Here is a 20568-nt window from a genome sequence, read left to right on the forward strand (position 1 = left end):
TGGAACATGAGCATGTTAACAATGTTGACAAACCATAGAGATGTGCAACAGAAGGAATGGATGAAAAGGAAGAGGGAGAGGAGGAGGTGGAAGAAAGGGAAAAAGAGAGTAAGCAGGCAAAGACAGATAGGTGAAGTGAGAGATGAGGTGGAAGCTGTAATGTGATGACAGATGCTGAAAAACGGGAGAGAGAATAAGATTTTAATTTGGAAATGTGTCAAACATGTTTTATTTCATTCCTCTACAGTCTTCATTACCATCAGACCTCCCATCAAAATACATATGTAAACACCCTTGTGGTCTCAGTGTTCTGCCAAGGAGAGCCGCGGTTCAGTGAGAATCACTCTCTTTTTCTTCCTTCGAGTTCCCCCTGATGACAACATGACTGAAACCATGCAAGTAGTTATTGTGGCAGAGATTACTGACATACCGAAACCTTCCCCTGTTTATAGGAGCCTGGATGCCAAAAGCCAATTGTCCCTAGTGTTGCTGAGAAGCACTTAGCACTGCTACATGTCACAATATAATAATAATAAATAGAATTTTCAATAAATAAATAGAATTTTCAACTGTGGGCCCAAAGATAATCAATAAACATAATCAGTTGTCGAGTCACATAAATATTGTTTATGGAGACTGAGTATATTCTGTTTGGCTTTGTTGTGGAAATTAGTATGTTGATAGCTCCACACTGCCCCTAGAAGGTAATTGCAAGTGTTATTACGTATGCTGAAGAAGTCCACTGGATGGCCAAAAGTATGTGGACACTCAAACATTACACTAAATATGTGATTGTGAATATCTTAGTCTAAAAACATGGACATTGATAAGTTGTTATAACAGCCACCACTTCCCCACAACCTTCTGGAACCTGGCTGCAGGGATTTGCTCATGTTCTACCCCAAGAGCACTAAGGCCTTGCTCCATAGGCGGCACCAGAGATTTCTATATGTTGGAGTCAGTTTTAATTATTTGTTGGTGGAGCAAAGGAAGCTTTTGTTAATACACAAATAAAGGGGGCTAGGCGTGATATTTGAAATTAGATTTTAAGTATCATATGCTTAAACTTTAGAATAATAATAATTTTTAGCACCCTGACAAGACTGGACCCAAGTGCTGACAGAGAGGATAGGCAGAAATAGACAGTCAACGCTCAACTTTGGAAAAACTCTGAAAATCAAGTGAAAATTTACAGGCAGAATAACAGAAACTACACAGCTCACATCTCAACAACCAAGTAACAGACAGGGAGCACAGGCGATGTCCACAGAAGGTTGCATCTGTTGTGACCAAATATTTCAGTTCCTTTGCTGGTTGCAGTTCCTTTGTCACAGGCTCATTGTTCTTCTCTGGCTGTTGGTGGGCTAACAATCCACAGCAACGCTGTCTGTCTCCACTTTCTCATTTTCTGTAGTTTTTATTTTCAATTAAGGAGGTTATTTGATGGTAAAACAATGGATTTATTTCATGTTACCTAGCATACCAAAGCTTATTAAATAAACTGTTTACCTCAGTAAATACATTTTGCGTGTTGCTGTTGGGGGTGGAGTGGATTCACACACAATGTCAAATGAATCCACATTCCCGCCAGAGAAAAGTTAAAGGCCTGTAAAGTCGCAGACATGACACACGTGTTGCTGTGCGCACACATTTTTATGTACAGATGACAATCTCTTATGTTTCCCTTAGTGGGTGGAAAATGCGAACCACAGTTCAGTGATGTTCTTCAACAGTCTTTTTGATACTACATTCTATTGTGGGTACAACTTACCACAGTTTGATCAGTTGCAGGGCAGAGTTCAGCTGCAGCACAGATATGTTGAAGGTTGTCACCAGGCTGAAAAGTCTCTCAGCTTTGAACATTTCAGATTTGGGTTGGGTATTTCTGTAAATGTTGCCACAGTTAGCTAAAATAGTCCCAGTCCAGATGTGTTTATTACCAGCTAAAAATAGTCTGAAATACTTCATTGATACAACAAGAGAAACAACAACAACAACACATACTGCTCACACTATTGGTAGATACAAGTGCTAGTTCGTAAGCAGATAACACAGCGCAACACCTGCTCACTGAGAGCAAGCATACAGCCTATGACGCACATTAGTCAGAAATCATTCAACAATATTTACTAAGCACACAAACCTTGATTAGTAGGAAATACACAGTATAAACAAATAGTAAGCAGACACGGATAGAAAATTTTAAAAAATGTTCTAAAAGTTGTGAGTTGGCAGCTGAAAATGCACCACTTTATTGCTGCCGTGCTTAATCAGTAGTGAGCTACGCTTGTCAAGAAAACTAACCAGAAGAGTGACCTCTTCATCAGCAGCTTCCTCTCCTCTCCCTTCTTTCCATCCTCAGCCTGTTCCCCTCATACTTCTGGCACCTGAAACAGGTTTGTACGCTACTTCAGAAGAGTCTCTTAGTCGCAGATTAGTCATCCTTCCAGTGATTCAGCATATACACTTGTCCCACTCTCCTGATCTGCTACTCATGCTTTGCTGTGTTTTTTCTTTTGGCCACAACCTCCTCTCATTTCCTCCTCGAATGAGCTCCTTCAGCCACAGTCTTCCCCTCTTTGACCCCTCTGTTATGACTTCTTCACATCGTCTTTACTCTGTCTCTACTCTTCATTTTTTATCTTTTTTTCTCCATACAGAATTATTGATTATCCTTGGATATCTGTATACTTCAAAAGAAAAAATCAGTTCATGTCTTTCTTTGTCCTTTTCAGGAATAGAGACTCCTTATCTGTGCCCTGGGGGTTCCTCTGGGCTCTGTTCTAGGTCCCCTCTTCGTTTACTGTCTTTTGGCATTTTATGGGCTAAAACCATTGTCTTCTTAAACGTCATGGACTCAATGGTGAGTCAACATTACAAAGATACTATTTTAAATTCCAGTCCAGAATAGAAATAGCCCAAAAATTACAGCTGGTTTTGAATGTTTAAAAGTGGACAGTATTGGCTGCAACTAACAATTATTTTCATCTATTAATGAAGTGATTATTTTCACAAGAAGCTAACAATTCTTTCTGTCCATAAAATGTCAGAAAAAGTCCCCTCTACAGTTTCTCAGAGCCAAAGGTGGCATCTTAAAATTGTCTGACTCTAATAGTCTGAAACCAAACTATTCAATTTAATATTGATGGAGAAAAGCAGCAAATCTTCATATTTAAATGTTGTTGTATTTTTGCCGGAAAAACTGTTTTAACTGATAATGCATTATTAAAATTACTGATGATTAGTTTTCTGACAATGACTAATTGTTTCAGTTCTACCTCAGAGTCAGAGCATACAGTATACTGTATGTGCCATAGTGAGGAAGAACAGTTATATCTCATTTTAAAGCTGATCAAAGAAGTTAGAATTTGTGGGAAAACACTAAAATATCAATAAAATCTTAGTCAAATAAACAAACTGAAATACAAAAATAGCAACAAAAAAGGCCCATGTTTGAACATCTTCATCACATAACTTCGAATTGAACATTTCAGTTTAGCCGAGTAGAGTTCATCCTGCCACTCACAGACTCCAGACTTTGAGATTTTACTGCAGCCCGGGATGCTTGACAAATACGGCCTTAGCTGGATTAGGATCACAGCACTAGATCTCTCTCCACTAACCCTCGAGGCCTGAGGGCAGAACGTGTGGGAAAGCAAGATTGACAGGAAGTTGTCGTGTAAAGGCAGAGGTGTGTGTGTGTATGCGTGTGTGCTTTCTTGCGTGCATATGGGTATGTGTGTGTTTGCCCAGCGGGCAGAACACAGGGCCAGGTCAGGAAACGAAGTGGTTGTGCCACCGGTTAGAGGAAACAGAACGGCAGATAAATTACTCAGAGTCGGGCTGGCAGGACTTCTGAGAGACAAAGCTGAGTGGACACTGAGGGAGGACAGAGTGTTGACATGGAGGGAGGTGTGCCTAACCCAACAGGAAAATAAACAATGCATCTGATATTTTTTAATTTGCCCAGTATTTCAAACTCTGAAGTGTATGTTTTACTCAGATTCTGGAGGCTGTTACAGTGAATTAATGTGTGTCGAGACTAAGAACAGAAACAGAACATTATATATGACTTTATAATATATATATATATGTATAGATGGGTGACAAATTTAAGAAAACTCAACAGAAATCTCTCTGTAATTCTACTGAAGGGATGAACACCATTCCACTCAACACCAGCAAATGATTCAGATAATTTTAATTATAATCAAACTATGTGGTTTCTCATGTTTCACCAGTCATTTATTCTGCCTTTTCCTTTAATTTGTCATCTATCTGTTAATTTTGTGAGCAAGGATGGCCTTATGGGAGAGAGATGAGATTCAGTTTTGGTAAAGGTTGCCATCTAGTGGTCATTTATTGTCTGTTCTGTCTTATTCTGTCCTTATCATTGGACTATACCAAATATTTCTCCAAAGATTTACAGTGACTGTTAAATGAAAAAGGAGAGCTTGTGGCGGATTGTTGGTTGAGAGAGGAACAGCTTATGTCTTTGTTAACTAAAGGGTTCTGCAGGGTGCAACTTTTTGTGCTCACTTGTAGCTATGTTTTCTCCTTAATAGTTGTCAAGCCTGCAGTCTTCACCAGAGGTGTTGCTGAAGCTCCATGTCATCTGATTTATGTGGTAACAGCTTCATCAACACCTCTGATCAAGGCTGCAGACAGACTGGCAGTCGAAACATGTCAGGTAAAAAAACGCCCATGTTTTAAATAGAAACAGTGAGTTAAATTATTAAGATTGGTAATAATTAAAGTCAGACAAAATGATCCTCTTCAGTGTATTGTTTACATGTTCTTTTCTCTGTGAATTTTAGTGCCCACACTGCAAGAAAGAAAGAAAGATGAGGTTGCTCTGTGCCGGAGTGTCAGAAGCAAGGGATTCTGCCTCATCAACGATGGAGATGATGTCACACTGGAAAGGAGCCATCCTTACTGATTCTACATCCAGGTACACCTTCATGTTGTAACTACGGCAAAAAATACTTTTAAGGTTTAAAATTAATTAACTTTCCTATAATAATCAGGCAGTTTTCACATGCATTGATACATGAGATGAAAAACACAAAACATAGACACATGATAGTGCAGAATCTTGAAAATTTATTAATGTGGGCAAAAAAGCAGTTGGCAAAAGCATTTTTTTCATGTCACTACAAAACCATTAGTGAAGAAACAACAGAAAAGTTGTTTCTCTCTTTTCCCTTTCTTTGTTCAAAACATTTCAGTCAAGAGAGAGGAAGTTGTATAATATCTTAGAGGCTACGAAATAAAGACATGCAAAGGCTCCACTCAAGGGTCTAACAAATCTCAGTTTGGTGTAAATCATGTTCAGTAAAAAAAAGTTCCTGAGTGAGAAATGAGGGTGGGAGCTTCAGTCAGTCAGATCCAAATTCATTTTATCTCACTCCAGTTAAACAGCGTTAGTGTTGAGTGTATTTTGAATAGTCTCAAAAGTTGTTCAGTAAAAAGAGTGTATGGCTCTAAGTACAGTACTAAGGCAAAGGAGTGTGATGTGGAAACACAGAAACCTCTCGAAGATATGCTCAAAGAAGTGTATTCTCCAAGACTGTACATTGTACATCCATACCTACAAGGTAACACTGAAAGCAATTACAACCAAAAAAGACTAAAATAATAATCGGATGAGAAAAATGAAATTAGCATCTGTAACAACAGAATTATTGATATTGATGGTAATTAACTGTAACTGTAAGTACTGCAGAGCTGCAAAAACACCGTCTGATTATTAAGTGCAGGTACATGACACAAGACAGAGCAAATATTTAATGCAAAACTCATTTTTGCTTTCAGCCAACACATTTTGCATGGTTTTCAAGTAAGAGAAGACCAAAAGACATTAGAGCAAAATGAGAGTAGACAAGAGGAGAGGAAATGTAAGAACTACAAAATCTTGCCTTCACTCTATCCTGAGTCATAAAGATAAAAATACCGAGCCCCTACTGTTGGGTATTTGTTATAAATGAAATGTTTTGTTTTGTGATTACAGTAAACAATTATAGTCTGCCCCCCTACCTGTAAAATATGAATACTAACAGGAAAGTAAACTAAATCAGGTGTCACTAGATCAAATAGCGTGTTGTTATATTAGGAGGAAAAAGCTTCTCATTCACACAAAACACACAGAAAATAAGGCCATCAAAAATACAGCTATCAAACCTCTTCATTTACGTACAGTAACTTAGAAAACACAACAAAGTAATACAAGTAAAATACATTTTTAGCAATTTTTTTTGTGCTAATAGGAAAATATTAATATAAACTGTATCATGCTTTTCTTCATAGAAGTGCAGCCAAAAAACATTTCTATGTGATTTGGGCAGGCGCTGAGCAAAGTCACATGCATTGTTATCAGGAAACAAATAATTTAGATGGTATCAGGGAATTGTGGACAACCATGAAACATTTAGACAAGTAAAATAAAAACTAACACTGTTGTATCATAAAATCGATACTAGTAACAGCTGCACCATCTGAGTCATTTCTCTCTTTAAGCGAACGTAACAGAAACAAACCACGTCAAACTCGGGCTGATTAGTGCACACATACATGCATGTTTATGTTTGACTACACGCACATATGCGTTATCACACTTGTGCAACTGCATGTGATTTAAGGTTACTGCACATTTTCAGTGTAGTGTGTATGTGCACATACAATATCTCTGGCTGGTAAACAGAAAATAACCACCTGGCTCCTCCATTCATTTGAATGGTCAGTTGGCTGATGTACAGTATCTGTATGCTGGGCTGGTGTTTCCCAAAAACATTTTCCATCCTAAGACTGATGACCATTAGATTTTAATGGGCCAAAATGGCAAAAGCTATAGCAATGAACATATGACTGTAAACCTATTCCTCATTTACAAAAACTTGAGGTTTATCCAGAGGCACGATGTGTTGGCCTTGCTTGTAATTGGCACAAGAGATGCATGAATTCGGACAGGAGGACATGTGGTGACGGATGCAGCTGCAATTCACTTCACCTCAGTCACAACATGCTATTGGGAAACCAGGCCCTAAGTGTCTTAGCAGGCCTCCTTGGCTTGGCTTGGCATCTTGCACATCATCAGGATCTGTTTCAAGGCTTTCTGGACATCCTCGTCCATCTGACCCTGAGGGCACACAGCACAGAGTCAGTTAGCTTAACTAAGTAAAAATAAAATACATACGTCACCTTATTTTAGTTTCCAGTGAGGTAAAACCCAATGTGATTCGATTCGATTCAATTCAATTTATATAGCACCAAATCACAACAAAAGTCATCTCAAGGCACTTTTCATATAGAGCAGGTCTAGACCATACTCTTTAAAATAGATATTTACAGAGAGAGACCCAACAGTTCCAGTGATGTGACTTAAAGGGCCAGATCACCCAAATACAACAGCCCTCACTGTAAACAGGTTTCAGTGGAACAATTTTTTTACCACAGAAATGATCCCATCCCAGTCTTGTGAGTGCCTCAGACACAATTCCATTCACCTCCATCCCAAAATGGTGGAAGTTAATGGAATTGTGGAATTTAATAATTTGTGTGAACTACTGAAAATGTGACATGTAAGCCATAGGAAACCTAAAGGATGAATTTACCTGGACAGCATAGAGGAGGTGCATCCTGTAGACTGACACTATCTCATTGTGCTGCTTCTTTGACTCCTACAAAGAAAACATGAGGTAAATACAAGTTTTTTGCCAAAGTAAACTAATGGTAGATTTCATTCTACTTTACAATAGATTGAATGAGTCATACAGCTAGTTGATACTGCAGTTGTTTGATTTGTTGCTGCATCGTCTCCAGCTGCTGGTTTTGCTGCTGTCTCTTGGAGGGTGAACCAGAGCTGTAAGAGAGCTGTGACAGGCTGTTTAAGGCATCTTTCAGCTTCCCCACCTCCCGTGACAGGTCATCTATCTGAAGGGGGAAGACATAAAACATATGGTTAATGAAGTTTAAAGACATTCATTTCAGACAGTTTCTAATACTATCAGATCATCACTGACCCTCTTGTTCTTTTCTCTCTCAGAGGCAACATGGTTCTCCACCAGCTGTTTTAGCTGACACACAGCATCCTGGGACTCAGCCAGCCTGGAGGACAGCGTCTGGTTCTCCTTCTCCCTCGACATCACCAGCTCCTGCAGGGCTTCACGCTCTGCACGATTCTCCCGTGCCTGATGGATGGATAAGAGAGTGTTTAGGTAAATATTGGCAAATGCGTTGATTTACTGATATAAAGAGGGATTATTAATATTCTAATTTGCTCCCGCCTTGAATTACTCCCCAGACTCCTTTCTTCTCACCTTCTGCCATGCATCAGCAGCCTCCAGAGCCATCTCATCCTGCTTCCTGAGGGCCCCCTGGAGGAGCTGCGTCAGGTGGTTCACCTCGCCCTCCAGTTGCTCTCGCATGGTGTCATGCTCAAGACGGGACACAGAATCATCTGGGGTGACATCTTTTTCTGCGGTCAGTCTAGTGATGAAATCGGTACCACAACAAAATGGTGACGCACGCCAACAACTAGTATTGGAGCGCATCTTGTCTTTTTCCTACATACTTCATTTTCAGCTCAAAATTCACCATTCTAGCTGCTTTACTCAAGTAAAGGTAGCAAAATGCTAATTTAAAAGTTAAAAAAATTCATTCTAAATCGGTCTTAAAAGTAAAAGTGCTCATTATTGAGAAAAATGGCCCCATGTGAGTGTTAGATTACCATATTTAATATTTTTGGATTATTTACACTGATGTATTAATGTGTAAATAACATTATATTGCTGTAGCTGGTCAAGGTGGAAGTAATTATAGCTACTTTGGATAAGTTACATCTATAACAATTTTAGATTTAGATAGAAAGAAGTTTTTGCATTTTTATATTCAGCTTGAATCTGCTCGTAACAATGACATATGTCAATAAATGTGGTGGGTGTATATATATAGCATAAATTTGAAATCATGTAAAGTAATGTACTTAGATACATTCTTCCACTGCATTTTGCATTGGTACAGTTTATAGCAGGAAAAGTAGCATCTGTCCACCACATGTGAAATTGTGTTTTTTTTTATTCCTCCTCACCTGTTCTGAAGAGCCTCCACCTGCATGGTCTTCTGGTGTAGCTGCTCTTTCAGGACTTCTGACTGGCTTTCCAACTCTTTGATGGCATTTCCCAGAGATGACATCACCTGAGTGTGATCGGCGAGGGCCACAGAGCTCTGTGCCTGAGCTTCTGCCTCCTGCCTCAGCACTGAAATCTCCTCCTGAGCAGCCGAATACTTCTTCTCCGTGTCGGTTAGCAGAACCAGCAGCTCCTCCACCCTGCTGTTCAGCACCTGGACCTGCTGCTGCTGTTGTTCCAAAGAGGGAGATGACGGTGCACTGCTCTCGGCTTGGGCATCAGCCAGCTGTTTCTGAGCAGCACTTAGCTGACTCTTGGTTTCACTGAAGGAGTGTGAGAGTTCCAGCAGGCGGCGCTGCAGACCAGCAATTACCTCGTTTAGCTCAGCCTTCATGTCTTCAAAGTCTTTGGCTGCAGCTTCAACAGGCACTGTGCCCCTAAGAGCCTCCTAAACAACAGGAAGGAACAAATTAGAATATTAATTCATAAAATTTAAGGAAAGATGATAAATTACCATAAAAGTAATTTAATTGAAGAGATAGGTGGCCTAATCAGATTTAAAGAGTTAAAGAATGACTGATTGGACAAAATGTTGAATGAATAGGTAAAAATGTTATAGCGATTTCATCTGTGTTTTTCTCTACATTCAGTTATACAGAAATTCAGAGAGAAGAAGAGGCCCATATCTACCTGGAGCATCCTAATCTCCTCCTGTGCCTCCTTGTACAGCTCCTCAATCCGAGCAGTCCTCTGTTCTTTCTCCTTCACGCTCAGTCTTTCCTCCTCTGTCCTCCTCAGCGCTTCCTCCAGCTGTCTGATTTGTTGAACTGCTTTCTCTTGCTCAGATCCTGACTGGACGAGCTGGGCTTTCAGCTGTTTTACTTCATGCTCAAGTGTGGATGACATACGTCTCTGGACCTCCTCTTTTTCCATCAACTCGCCTCCTTCTCTTCCCACCTGCACCCTCAGCTCCTCCACCTCCTCCACAGCTTGGTGGTATCTCTCCTGAGTGTCTGTCAGCTTTGCCTGAAGCTCTGCTAGACTCTCCATCAACTCTTCCTCTCTTCCTTTCTCCCTCACTCCCTCATCGTCCCCTCTTTCGCTCCCTCTCTCCCTCAGCTGAGCCTGAAGTGAGCGGTTTTCCTTCCTTGTTTCGAGCAGTTTCATCTGAACACTCTCTAGAGCCTGTCTCAACAGTCTGATCTCCTCTTTGCTTCCTCCTCTCCCTCTCTCGCTCTCCTCTTCCTCCTGTCTGACAGAAACACCTACTGAGCCGTCTTCCCTTTCCACTTGGGTCGTGGAGGGGACTGGTGGCAGTGTATCAAACTCATCCTGGGTGGAGTGGAAGGAGGAGTTGGAGGCCATGCTGTTTGGACGACTGGTCTCCGTCAGGTCCTCATTTCCTTGGAGGGACGGATGTTTCTGCGAGGTTGTGGTGCAGGGTAAGAAGAGTTACAATTTATGTCAAGGGATAGAAAAATAATTTATAAAAGAAGTAATTTGCTAAGCATTTTACAGAGGCTTCTGATTCAAATGTGGACTAGAGATTATCTTGCTGTGGGATTACACCAGAAACGTCCATCGACATGTTGATATTGTGACCCATGAGTACACAGCAGTCATTACTACATTATTTTCCAGGCTGGTTATGTTGATACATATGTATGTGAGTGCATCAGTCGTCAGATTGTAATTGCAATAGTGTCACAGCTGTGAGATACAGTCTCAAACTTTTGCAGGTGTGTAGTTAAAATCATAATAAATGCAAGTTTGAAGATGGACACGGTTCAACCCATAAATGCTATGTAGTCAAGTAATTATGTTGTAATAACTATTGGGTACTCATGAGTCAGAACATCACCCTGTTGGTAGGTGTCACAGCTATTGTGATCCCACTGCAAGATTGGCTCCAGTTACAGGAGTACTCAGTATTCATGGGTTGGACTGCATCCATCTTTGAACTTGGCCTTTATTTTGATCTCAACTACACACCTGCAAAGTTTCATGACTGCATCTTGCACAGTTGCAATGTTATTGCAGGGACAATATCCATCAAGACAGTGTATGTGCATATGGACTGTTTTCAATTTTTGTGCTTGTAATTTTTGCCTTTTCTACATAAGATTTAGCTTTTAATTTATTATTACAATTTAATGACTACATTATATTTCCTTGTTATATCCAAATAAAAACAGAATTTCAATAAATGGATATTGTAAATGTATCTTTTGTTGCAGCAATTGGTTTGCTTTTTTGTATAGCATACAGTGTTCATTCATTTATGGATTAACTAAAACATAAATGAAGAGGGGTACATACCTTAAGTTTGCTTGCAAGTTGCTGGTTCTCCGAAGTAAGAGCAGTAATCTTGGCTTGCAGAGCAGAAACCAGAGCTGCAGATGCAGTAAAACTGTGCTCGTCCTGTCAACACATACAACACACATACATTACATGCAGTACAGAGAGGCCTCCAAGCAATGTTAAGGACCACTAGCTACCTGCTGAAAAACAAAACGAGTTGTGACACGTAGAAAGCTCAGGTTAGACCTCCTTCAAGAATGCTAAGGTGAAAAAGTTCAGCAGTTGTCTCTAGTCAGAGTATAGTATTAAACTTAACAAAAAGTTGACTCAAGATTTTAACCACAGGAGAGACTTTTTGTAAACATATGACACATACAAAAGGTAAATTAAAAGTCCAAATAGTCTCCATATGAATTTTCCAGCTATATTCAACTCAACAGTTTTTAAATACTTTTCATCGAGTTGGGAAAAACGTCTTTGCCAGACTGGATAGATGATCCATTTACATGTTTTTACACCAATAAATGTATTCACTGTATGTTCTCAACTTTTCAAACTAAAAGTCTGACGTCACTAACTTCCAAGTCTGCTGTTCTTGTCATCACATCTGTTTTAAAATCTGCTGATACGTAATCTAAGCATGTGACTGTAGCATTTTTTAGTCATTAATCACCTTTGTATCCAGCTCAGGACCAGTCACCGTCTGCTCCACTGTCTGCTTCAGGTCTTCGATTGTTTCCAGCAACATGTTTCTCTCCTCATGGAGCTTCTCAACCTCCTCTCTCAGCACTGTTCCCCTAACCTCATCCTTTTGAAACAAGAAAGGGGAGGAGAGAGGGATGACAGATAAAAGGAAGGGGCGGAGGGAAGAGAAAAGCACAAAATGGACAAAGAGAAGGAAGAGAAAGTAAAAAAGAGAAAAGGAGAAGAAAATAGTTAGATATACACTGACCTGATTAGAAATGTACCACACTTTATTGTGTATTTACACATTGTCATTGCTCTTGTTGACAGTATATACAGTTATCATATAATATGCTGATTTTTTTTTTCTATGGATTCTGTTACTGTCCTTATTCCTATAGTAATACCACTGATACAGGGCTGAAGGCATTTTAAGTTTGGGGTTTACTTTGTTTAATATATAAAGTAACTGTATATTTATTCAACTTGTTTACTGTCCTTTGATATTTTGTTTTAAACCTGCATGTCCCAAGAACAATAAATAAGAGTCTTACAGAAAAAAGTTTGCTGCATATCTGTCATTTTTAAATCCCCCTGCTTCTTATTCAAGTTATTACATTTTTTGTATGTTGACTGCTGTTTACATTACCTTGTAGTTGAATCTCTTGGGAGTGTCACTTTTGTCAGATGCAGGAGTCCCAGTGGAGGTAATGAGAGAAGGAGAGGAGGGTCCAGAGCTCTGAAGAAGGATGAAATTGATTAGTTTTTGGATTTACTTTACTCATAAACCCTTGACATGTTTTGGTTTAAAAAAAAACCAGACTAGCTACAGATTTATTCTTGAGCTGCTTTATAAAAACAGTTTGTTAGCAATATTAAAAACAAATGAGTGCATTGTGTTTATAATCTGTTGGTACACAGACAGTCTAACAGATTAGTTTAGAAATGTAATAACATAGTACATGAATGAAATGCTTTGTTATCCTTGGACAAACCATAAACTGATTTCTGATAAGAGATTGAGAATAATAATCTCACAGGTAATATGTCAACAGACAGTCTTTTATGAATATACTGCAGACAGTTATTAATATAAAGAGTGGCATACTGATACAAGCAGACAGATGAACAGAGAGGCATGCATTTACCTGCAGTGGGCTAATAGGAGGTGGAGGTGCTTTTCGTTTTTTGGGAGTTGTGATCCGTTCATCACTTAGCTTAGCTACTTGATCATGCTGAGGAGCCAGCAAAGGAGATAGAGAAGAAAGGCAACGAAAAGTGAGAAAAAGAAAGGTAGGATTCAGTGCTGGTTAGTAAAAGGATTGTCAATCAACAAGTGCTATAGTAAGTTTGTTTTCACAAAATTTGGAACTAAATGTTTTTGGGGGGTTTTTTCCTAAACAAACTGAGAAACTTAATATTGTCACATTATAAAAGCCAATACTCAACTACTATCCATGAAGTGAAGCTACACAATGTAAATTACAGACAAATTAGGCTTGGGTTCCTCATGAATAACACTGAAGCACTAAAACACATTTAGAGTCAAATTGTTGTTAATGATTGGTTTTGTTAGCTCAGATGTTTTTGTAACTGATTGCCTGTTAATGAGGATTTCAAAAGAAAAGTATTGAAAATGTCTTACCTGAGGACTTTTAGGAGACTTTGCATCTGTCAAAGGAGAAAAGGAAGAACATGAAAAATGGAGTATATGAATAAAAAAATGAGTTTATATGTTTTTACAATAGTTACTTTACTCACAAAGAATGGCAAACGGTACATGTAAAAAAACAAACAAAAAAGTGATGATGACATGAGAATTCCTCCAGATGGCAGTGTTGACCGTGCATTAAAACCAGAGCAGTATGAATCTCTAGCACAAAGAGGCAATATATTTATGAGTGTGTGAATAGGTAATATTATGATGTGGAGGCAAAGATCTATTCAATTCTATTCACATCATGGGGACTCAACTCCTCTCTGGAGGTTAAGACTGTCTGGTTTATGGTTTAGGCATGTTGATGTCATGGTCTCTAGGGAATGACTGTGAATCAATACAATGTCCTTGAGTGACTCTCACCTGAAATCTGCTGTTTGTTAAGGGCAGCTGTGAGAGCAGTTTTGATGTCTGAGTTTCCTGACAGCTTGGCGTAGTGTATGATATCATGGCCTTGTGAATCTACAGCTGACAGATCTGCTCCTCGGTGAACCAAGACATCAACAACAGAAACTGCGTTGGACTCGCTAGCCAGCATCAATGCTGTCCTATAAAACAAAAGCACAATATTGATTATCCGTGCAACACCTATCCAACATCCAAGTGTCTTTATTCGGTCGTCACTATGCTTGCACGTCATTCCTGGATTGTCTGAGTCAAAGCATCCGTCTTGACTTAGTTCGTACCTGCCACTGTTGTCAGAATTGTTGATTTCGGCACCACAGTCCAGCAAAGTGCTGCATACTTCAGCATGAGCATGTTTGGCTGACAACAGCAAGGAGGTGAGTCCATCCTTTGAGACAAACAGACAGACATTACAAATATTAGATATGATTGAATCACAGACCCACATGACACAGATTTACACCGATCAGCCACATTAAAACCACTTAGTGGTTTTACTAACTGGACACATGAAATATGTGATATGGGGCATTTACAGACATTTCTTCTTTTTTTAGTCCACAAGCTATAAAAGGCTGGGAACTATTGGCTACTATACCCTACCCCCACTCCTTCAAATGCAGCATATACTACACAGTGATAAAGAGTTAGCACACTTGTTTGGGCACAATGAACTTCAATCATTTCTACTGTGAGAGGTGGTAAGAGAAAGTCTGTCATATGTTGTACTTATTAAATATTCATCCACAAGGCTGTCTGACATGCATAGACATGCATGTACTGTACACAGCAAGACGAGAGCTGAGACTTACTGAGAAATGTTGATAAAGTTTGTCAGGTTATAACCGTTATTCATTGCAATACACTTAAAATCAGTAAATTAAATATTCACTTTAAGAATTCATGCTCAGTGGATGACATTTTCATCGCACAACAACAAGGTCAAACAACATCACTAGCATCACATGAGATGCTGTCATCTCTGCAACAGTTTGACCATGATTCAGTTGTTCATGAAATGCTGGATCCATAGCCCACTCAAACCTTCTTGAAATACAAAGCTAGTCTTTTTTTCCTGTCATATTACAGCTTAACGCCAATTCAACTCAGTATGTTCAGGAGGCAATTTACAGGAGGCAATACAAATACACAAACTAGTATTAATACACCTGTACACCCACACACATCCACACAGGCACATAACCCTGCGAAGAAAAATGGTTTCTGTCATTTAGATTCCAGAGAAGAAACAGTTTAGTAGAAACACAGACTGGGCAGAGCAGACACACGGCTGTTAAAGTCTTTAGCAGAGCTCAGAGGAACCCACAACATAGTTTTGTTCTCTGTGGTGTATGGAAGCAGCAGCCTTGTAATATAAAACACAAAGCTATGCTGACACACTTTACTGTCTCTTGACATTCTTTTATTTTTTCCAGTTGGACTGAACTTCAGATTTTTTTTAACTTCATGTTTCACTGTTAACAGTATGAATGACCTGAGGAAATGTATATTCATACAGTTTGAGTTCCTTATCTGTTTTTGTTTGACTTGTGTTAACTTACTGTGTGGAAATTATTTCCTAACTTAATCTTGGCTACGTCAACGTTCCTGCCCTGAACTGAGCCTTCCAGACAGCAGCTCCTCCCAGGCTGTACACCACCCTCATCAACGCCAGCCAATCAAATGTTTAGGTTGAACTCAGGCAATAGAAGGTTATGGTTAGGTTAAGGGTCATGCCTGGGGTTGGGACCTCTCAATCTTGGTGAGAAATGCAGGATGTCTACGTTGCATGAAATACTGCCCCAGTTGCCCAGCTCAGGGCAATAAAGTCATCTGAACCTATTCATTTAAAACGGTAAATATATAATTTTGGGGATTTTCCCTTGTTCATATTTCTCTCATCCTCAAACATACGCCACTCTGCAAAGTGGAACAACTTTGGCTTCTCTGTTTATTAGCTGAGAAATTCATTTACAGTAGGAGACATTCACTCATTTTTCACATGGATCTAAGACTTCTCTCACCACACAGACACTTAACATACTCCATGTCTAGGCTCACGTCCTGATGTCACACAGGATAAGTTATGTAGGTGCATCTGTTTGAGTTCAGATACACCAATGGGCCAAATAAAACCAAAACAATAAAACCAGTCACCCCTTAGTAAAATATACTTAAACAATATTTTATTGTTGTAACTGGTCCAGTTGGTGCTAATTTAAACTACTTTACATACTGCTATGTATAATTATGCACCAAATTTTAAGTTAATCATTCCATACATTTTGAATGTGAAATACTGAGATGCATAATGTACTGAGTAGTCTGAACTGTAGTGGAGAACAAGCATAAAGTGGGATAAAATGTAAACACATTAAGTACAAGTACCTCAAATTTGTACATTAGTACAGCACAAGACTTGAGTAAATGTACTTAGCTACATTCCACCACTCCCCCCTTGTAGTTCTCCATGAGTTTTCACCCAACTCAACAGAGGTTGTTAAAATTACCAGGCCCTGTCTGTGAATTATATCAAGGCTGAGCTTCTTTCAAGTAACTGAGAAATATATTTTTATCCAACATAAGGAAGCTTTTATACTGCATAGTGCCAATGTCTCTGAGTAGACTTTGAGTTTACATTCACTTAATATTCTATAAACATTCTTTGTCCCATATATGTAAGACCTGGCAAATGTCCCTCTGTTTCTTTCAATATACATCAGTGTGTTTACTGAAGTCAAATATAGATCAGATATACTGTATGCTACAGCCATGATATATGCTTGAGGCTAACAAGCTGGCATGCTCTGCTCAGCAATATGTTCCAGACAACTCTGAGGTTCTCAGTCTATACGGCCACTGTCTACATGTCCATGGCTGGAAAAGTTAATGCTGTTTGAGAAGACTCATATTGTCTTTACATCAAACAAAGACAGTGCTAGAGCAAACTCTTTTGTGGTATAGCAGACATAAATCAAAATGTTGTTGACACATTTTGAGTGAAATGTGTAATTTGGTCATGCTGCTTACAGGTTCTTAAACGCATTAAGACATAACCTTTTTGTTTAACAATTGCTGGATTGATTAGAAAGTAAGAACAAATAGGTCTCATGGGGTCTGCTCCAATTGTGCCAGGATTTCAAAAACCCTCATTTTTTTAGTAAAAAAAATCCTTTAAAATCCTCCCAGCCAGTGGCAAAGTGGGAGAGTGAACTAGTTTCAAAAGCCACAACATACAACTTGTCACAGGCTTAAACAAGCTTGAGGCTGTGATACATTTTAATAAGAAATAACATAACATCTTTATATGTAGGCTGAGAGACCACTGTGAGTGAGTATGAGTGTATCTGTGTTTATCTCCAACAGCCCAGCTGTGGTGTGATAATAAAAAGGGAAATAAATGGGCAACACATTCTCTTCTCTATTTCTTTTCTCTCACTTGCTCTCTTTTTCCTTTTAGACACGCACACTCACACAAAATATCATGCTAACACACCCCAGTTGGGTAAAAACCACAGGCATGGAGCGTCACTGCAATGGAGACCACATGTCTGCGGCTTGAGAACAGAGTTCCCACAGTACACTGACCCTCTACCTCACACAAATACACGCACAGACACACACACATGGAACAATATTTATCAATCTTAAAACAGAGGAGAACAGGACGAAATGTTATTAATGAGGATCCTTCATAGATGTGTAGACTTACAGCTGTGAGAGACAACTGCAGCTAACTGAATTTAAACAACAATGTCCACTTTCTTAATGTGTACTTTTTTGAAACAAGTGATTTGACAGAAGATGAATCCAGACAGATAAATCCTAAAGAAAATTGGTGTATAAAGAGTGATTTACCTTCCTTGAACAAATTCTTCTAGAAATAACACAGCAGAAAGTGATATGAATGAGACTAAATGGAGCATTTCTGTGGTCTTTATTCTGTTTCAGAGCCTGTTACTATCCTGCCAGGAAAAATAAGTCTGGGGAAGAAAGAGTGGAAGTAATAATGAAAGTACATACTGCATCTTTCAGGTTGACAGGACTTTTGAGTTCACACAGCAGTTGGACGGAGTGGATGTTCCCACTGGCAGCTGAGGATAGAACAAAACAACAGTCAGACAATGAAAGAAAGCACACAGGTGTCTAGAGATTGCAGCTTGGTCCAGTTAGCAATAAGAAAGTCAAACATGATTGGACTGTCTAAAACACTAAAACTAAAACACAGACAGGGTTACGGTAGCTGATAATAATACATGAAACTAGTAAGCCTTTGTTTCAATAGCCCTGTCAACTAACATCAGCACTGTAAGACAAATTTGAGAAGAAGCCTTGTGAAGAAAAATAACCAATTATGAAGTCTGTGAGAATCTTCTCATCACAGTGTAGTGTCTGGTTTAAGTATTAAAGGAACTTTTGATTGAACCTAACTAGGCTGAAATCACATTTTATCACTTAATTCCAAATACAGTTGATGATTTCATCCAAATAAAATTAGAGCTTCAACTTAATCTCACAAGATATTTTCCCAAGTCATTCTCTACACAGGCTATCCTTCAATAGTAGCACTTTTGTTTAGTAAACTCTCAGGATACTGACACACTTACCAGCGTGATGCAGGGCAGTCTTTCCTGCGCTGTCTACAGCATCAATAGGACATTTACTCTGGAGGGTAAACAGAAATGTATTACACATGCAAATGAATGTTACACATGAATTATGAATTATTATGAAAAATAAACAAATAATTAATATTTATTTGTCTCTAGTGATAAACAACCTGCTAATAGTTTGTAACCACAAAATCCTGGCAACAAACAGCATTATTTGGCACAACTTTTATGTCCAGTACAGACACATTTGTTGTGTGCAACAGAGTTGGGAGGAAAGGCAAAAAGGTGTGCAGAACTTTATACATTTTGCTGTGTATACCAATGATTTGCATGGGTGTCTGACCAGGGAGGTGTGTGTGTGTGTGTGTGTGTGTGTATGTGTCCTCCTGTTAAGATTTGCTGATCTGCACGCACACAGACACACACAATCAGCAGAATGAAGAAATTAAGCACCGTCTGGTTTCAAACATCTTAACAGAATAGTGAGACTATTTAGACTATAGGTTTCACACGGTTCATGCTACTGCTTTCACACATTCCTTATTTGCTGCACCAAGTAATGTGTCCAAGAAGAAGTCCTGCTGGGTGACTAGACGCTCCGCCATTAAAACATTCTTTGTTTCATATTTCTTGCACTTTTTGTTGTCTAACACATCTTGAAAATAGTTCACTAAACCTGAAATACTGTACAACCATTATATTAAATCAAAGACTGTGGGATATTTAATCACAATACTGTGGGACCACATTGTGTCTTACTGGCAGTGAATATAAATACATGGCTTGGCAGACTCTAGCAAATTGTTGTATTATTTGGTCATCCCAGTGATTTAAGTATGACTGGTAGTCCAGGTATTTAAAAGCAATTTTAGACTCACATAGCACAATTGTTACTTTTAAAAGTAACAACAAAAGTAACAGTTTATCCACCTTTGCCCTTACCTGAATGAGCTTTTTGCAGCACTCAATGTGATTGTTCTTGGCGGCCAGGTGTAACGGATTAAAACCTAAACATTAAGCAAAATAGACCTTGGTTAAAAATTTCATTTAGCCAAAGATTTTAATGATAAACTGAATAAAACGCAAAAGAAAATTACCACGAGAAGGTAAAATGGTACTAGAAAATATGTGAATCCCAAATTTGACCTAATATGACTTTTATCAAGTCCTAAAACCAAATAGCAATGACACAATAAACCAATAACCCAATTTAGTGTTTTATCTACTGATAAAAATGATATTCATACAGAAATACAGAAGATGTCACATTGCATCTAGCACCACTGTATTACCAACAACAGTTACATACCAGCAGCATCAGTGACTGACAAGTCTGCTCCGTGGGCAAGGATGACAGAGAGGCAGTCTGTCTGACCGCGTGCAGCTGCTACATGAAGACTGTGCATAAACCCAAAGCAAAGAAGAAAATTAGAACAAATTCATCATACATCAACTGTCAACTATCTTTCCTTGCTAGTTTTCGGAGCACCTGAAAAACTGCTACTTTCAGTCAATGTTCTCATTTAACTCTCAGCAAGACAGCTAATGAGCGCATTTCCCAAAATACTTCATAACTGTTTCTTTAAGAAAGTAATGAGAACTCTTCATGATGTTATGACAAAATTGTGAGTTGTTGTATGTTCCCCTGACCAAATACAAACAGTACCCTGACCATTTTATACTTTTCAGAATTTAAACTTTTTGAGGGCCCTGTGTATGCAAA

General features: G+C 38.9%; 1 protein-coding gene across 2 annotated transcripts in view; it reads right to left on the reverse strand.

The window, feature by feature from the left end:
* Window positions 1–5083: 5083 nt before the first annotated feature.
* Window positions 5084–20568, reverse strand: part of rai14 (retinoic acid induced 14) — a 36623-nt gene continuing 21138 nt past the window's right edge. The window contains exons 4-21 of one of the 2 annotated variants that reach the window (XM_018670505.2): window positions 20155–20243; window positions 19788–19852; window positions 18840–18897; window positions 18256–18326; window positions 14514–14620; window positions 14191–14375; window positions 13756–13781; window positions 13259–13345; window positions 12760–12849; window positions 12100–12234; window positions 11445–11546; window positions 9816–10547; window positions 9086–9573; window positions 8316–8484; window positions 8019–8186; window positions 7771–7929; window positions 7611–7676; window positions 5084–7135 (exon numbers count right to left, since the gene is read on the reverse strand). In XM_018670505.2, the coding sequence (XP_018526021.1) occupies window positions 7049–7135; window positions 7611–7676; window positions 7771–7929; window positions 8019–8186; window positions 8316–8484; window positions 9086–9573; window positions 9816–10547; window positions 11445–11546; window positions 12100–12234; window positions 12760–12849; window positions 13259–13345; window positions 13756–13781; window positions 14191–14375; window positions 14514–14620; window positions 18256–18326; window positions 18840–18897; window positions 19788–19852; window positions 20155–20243 (2884 nt within the window). In that variant the 3' untranslated portion in view covers window positions 5084–7048. The remainder of the gene's footprint in view (window positions 7136–7610; window positions 7677–7770; window positions 7930–8018; window positions 8187–8315; window positions 8485–9085; window positions 9574–9815; window positions 10548–11444; window positions 11547–12099; window positions 12235–12759; window positions 12850–13258; window positions 13346–13755; window positions 13782–14190; window positions 14376–14513; window positions 14621–18255; window positions 18327–18839; window positions 18898–19787; window positions 19853–20154; window positions 20244–20568) is intronic. The other variant, XM_018670506.2, reaches the window with a different exon arrangement.

Source organism: Lates calcarifer, linkage group LG9, assembly GCF_001640805.2.
Source record: "Lates calcarifer isolate ASB-BC8 linkage group LG9, TLL_Latcal_v3, whole genome shotgun sequence".
In the NCBI taxonomy this organism is placed as follows: Eukaryota; Metazoa; Chordata; class Actinopteri; family Centropomidae; genus Lates; species Lates calcarifer.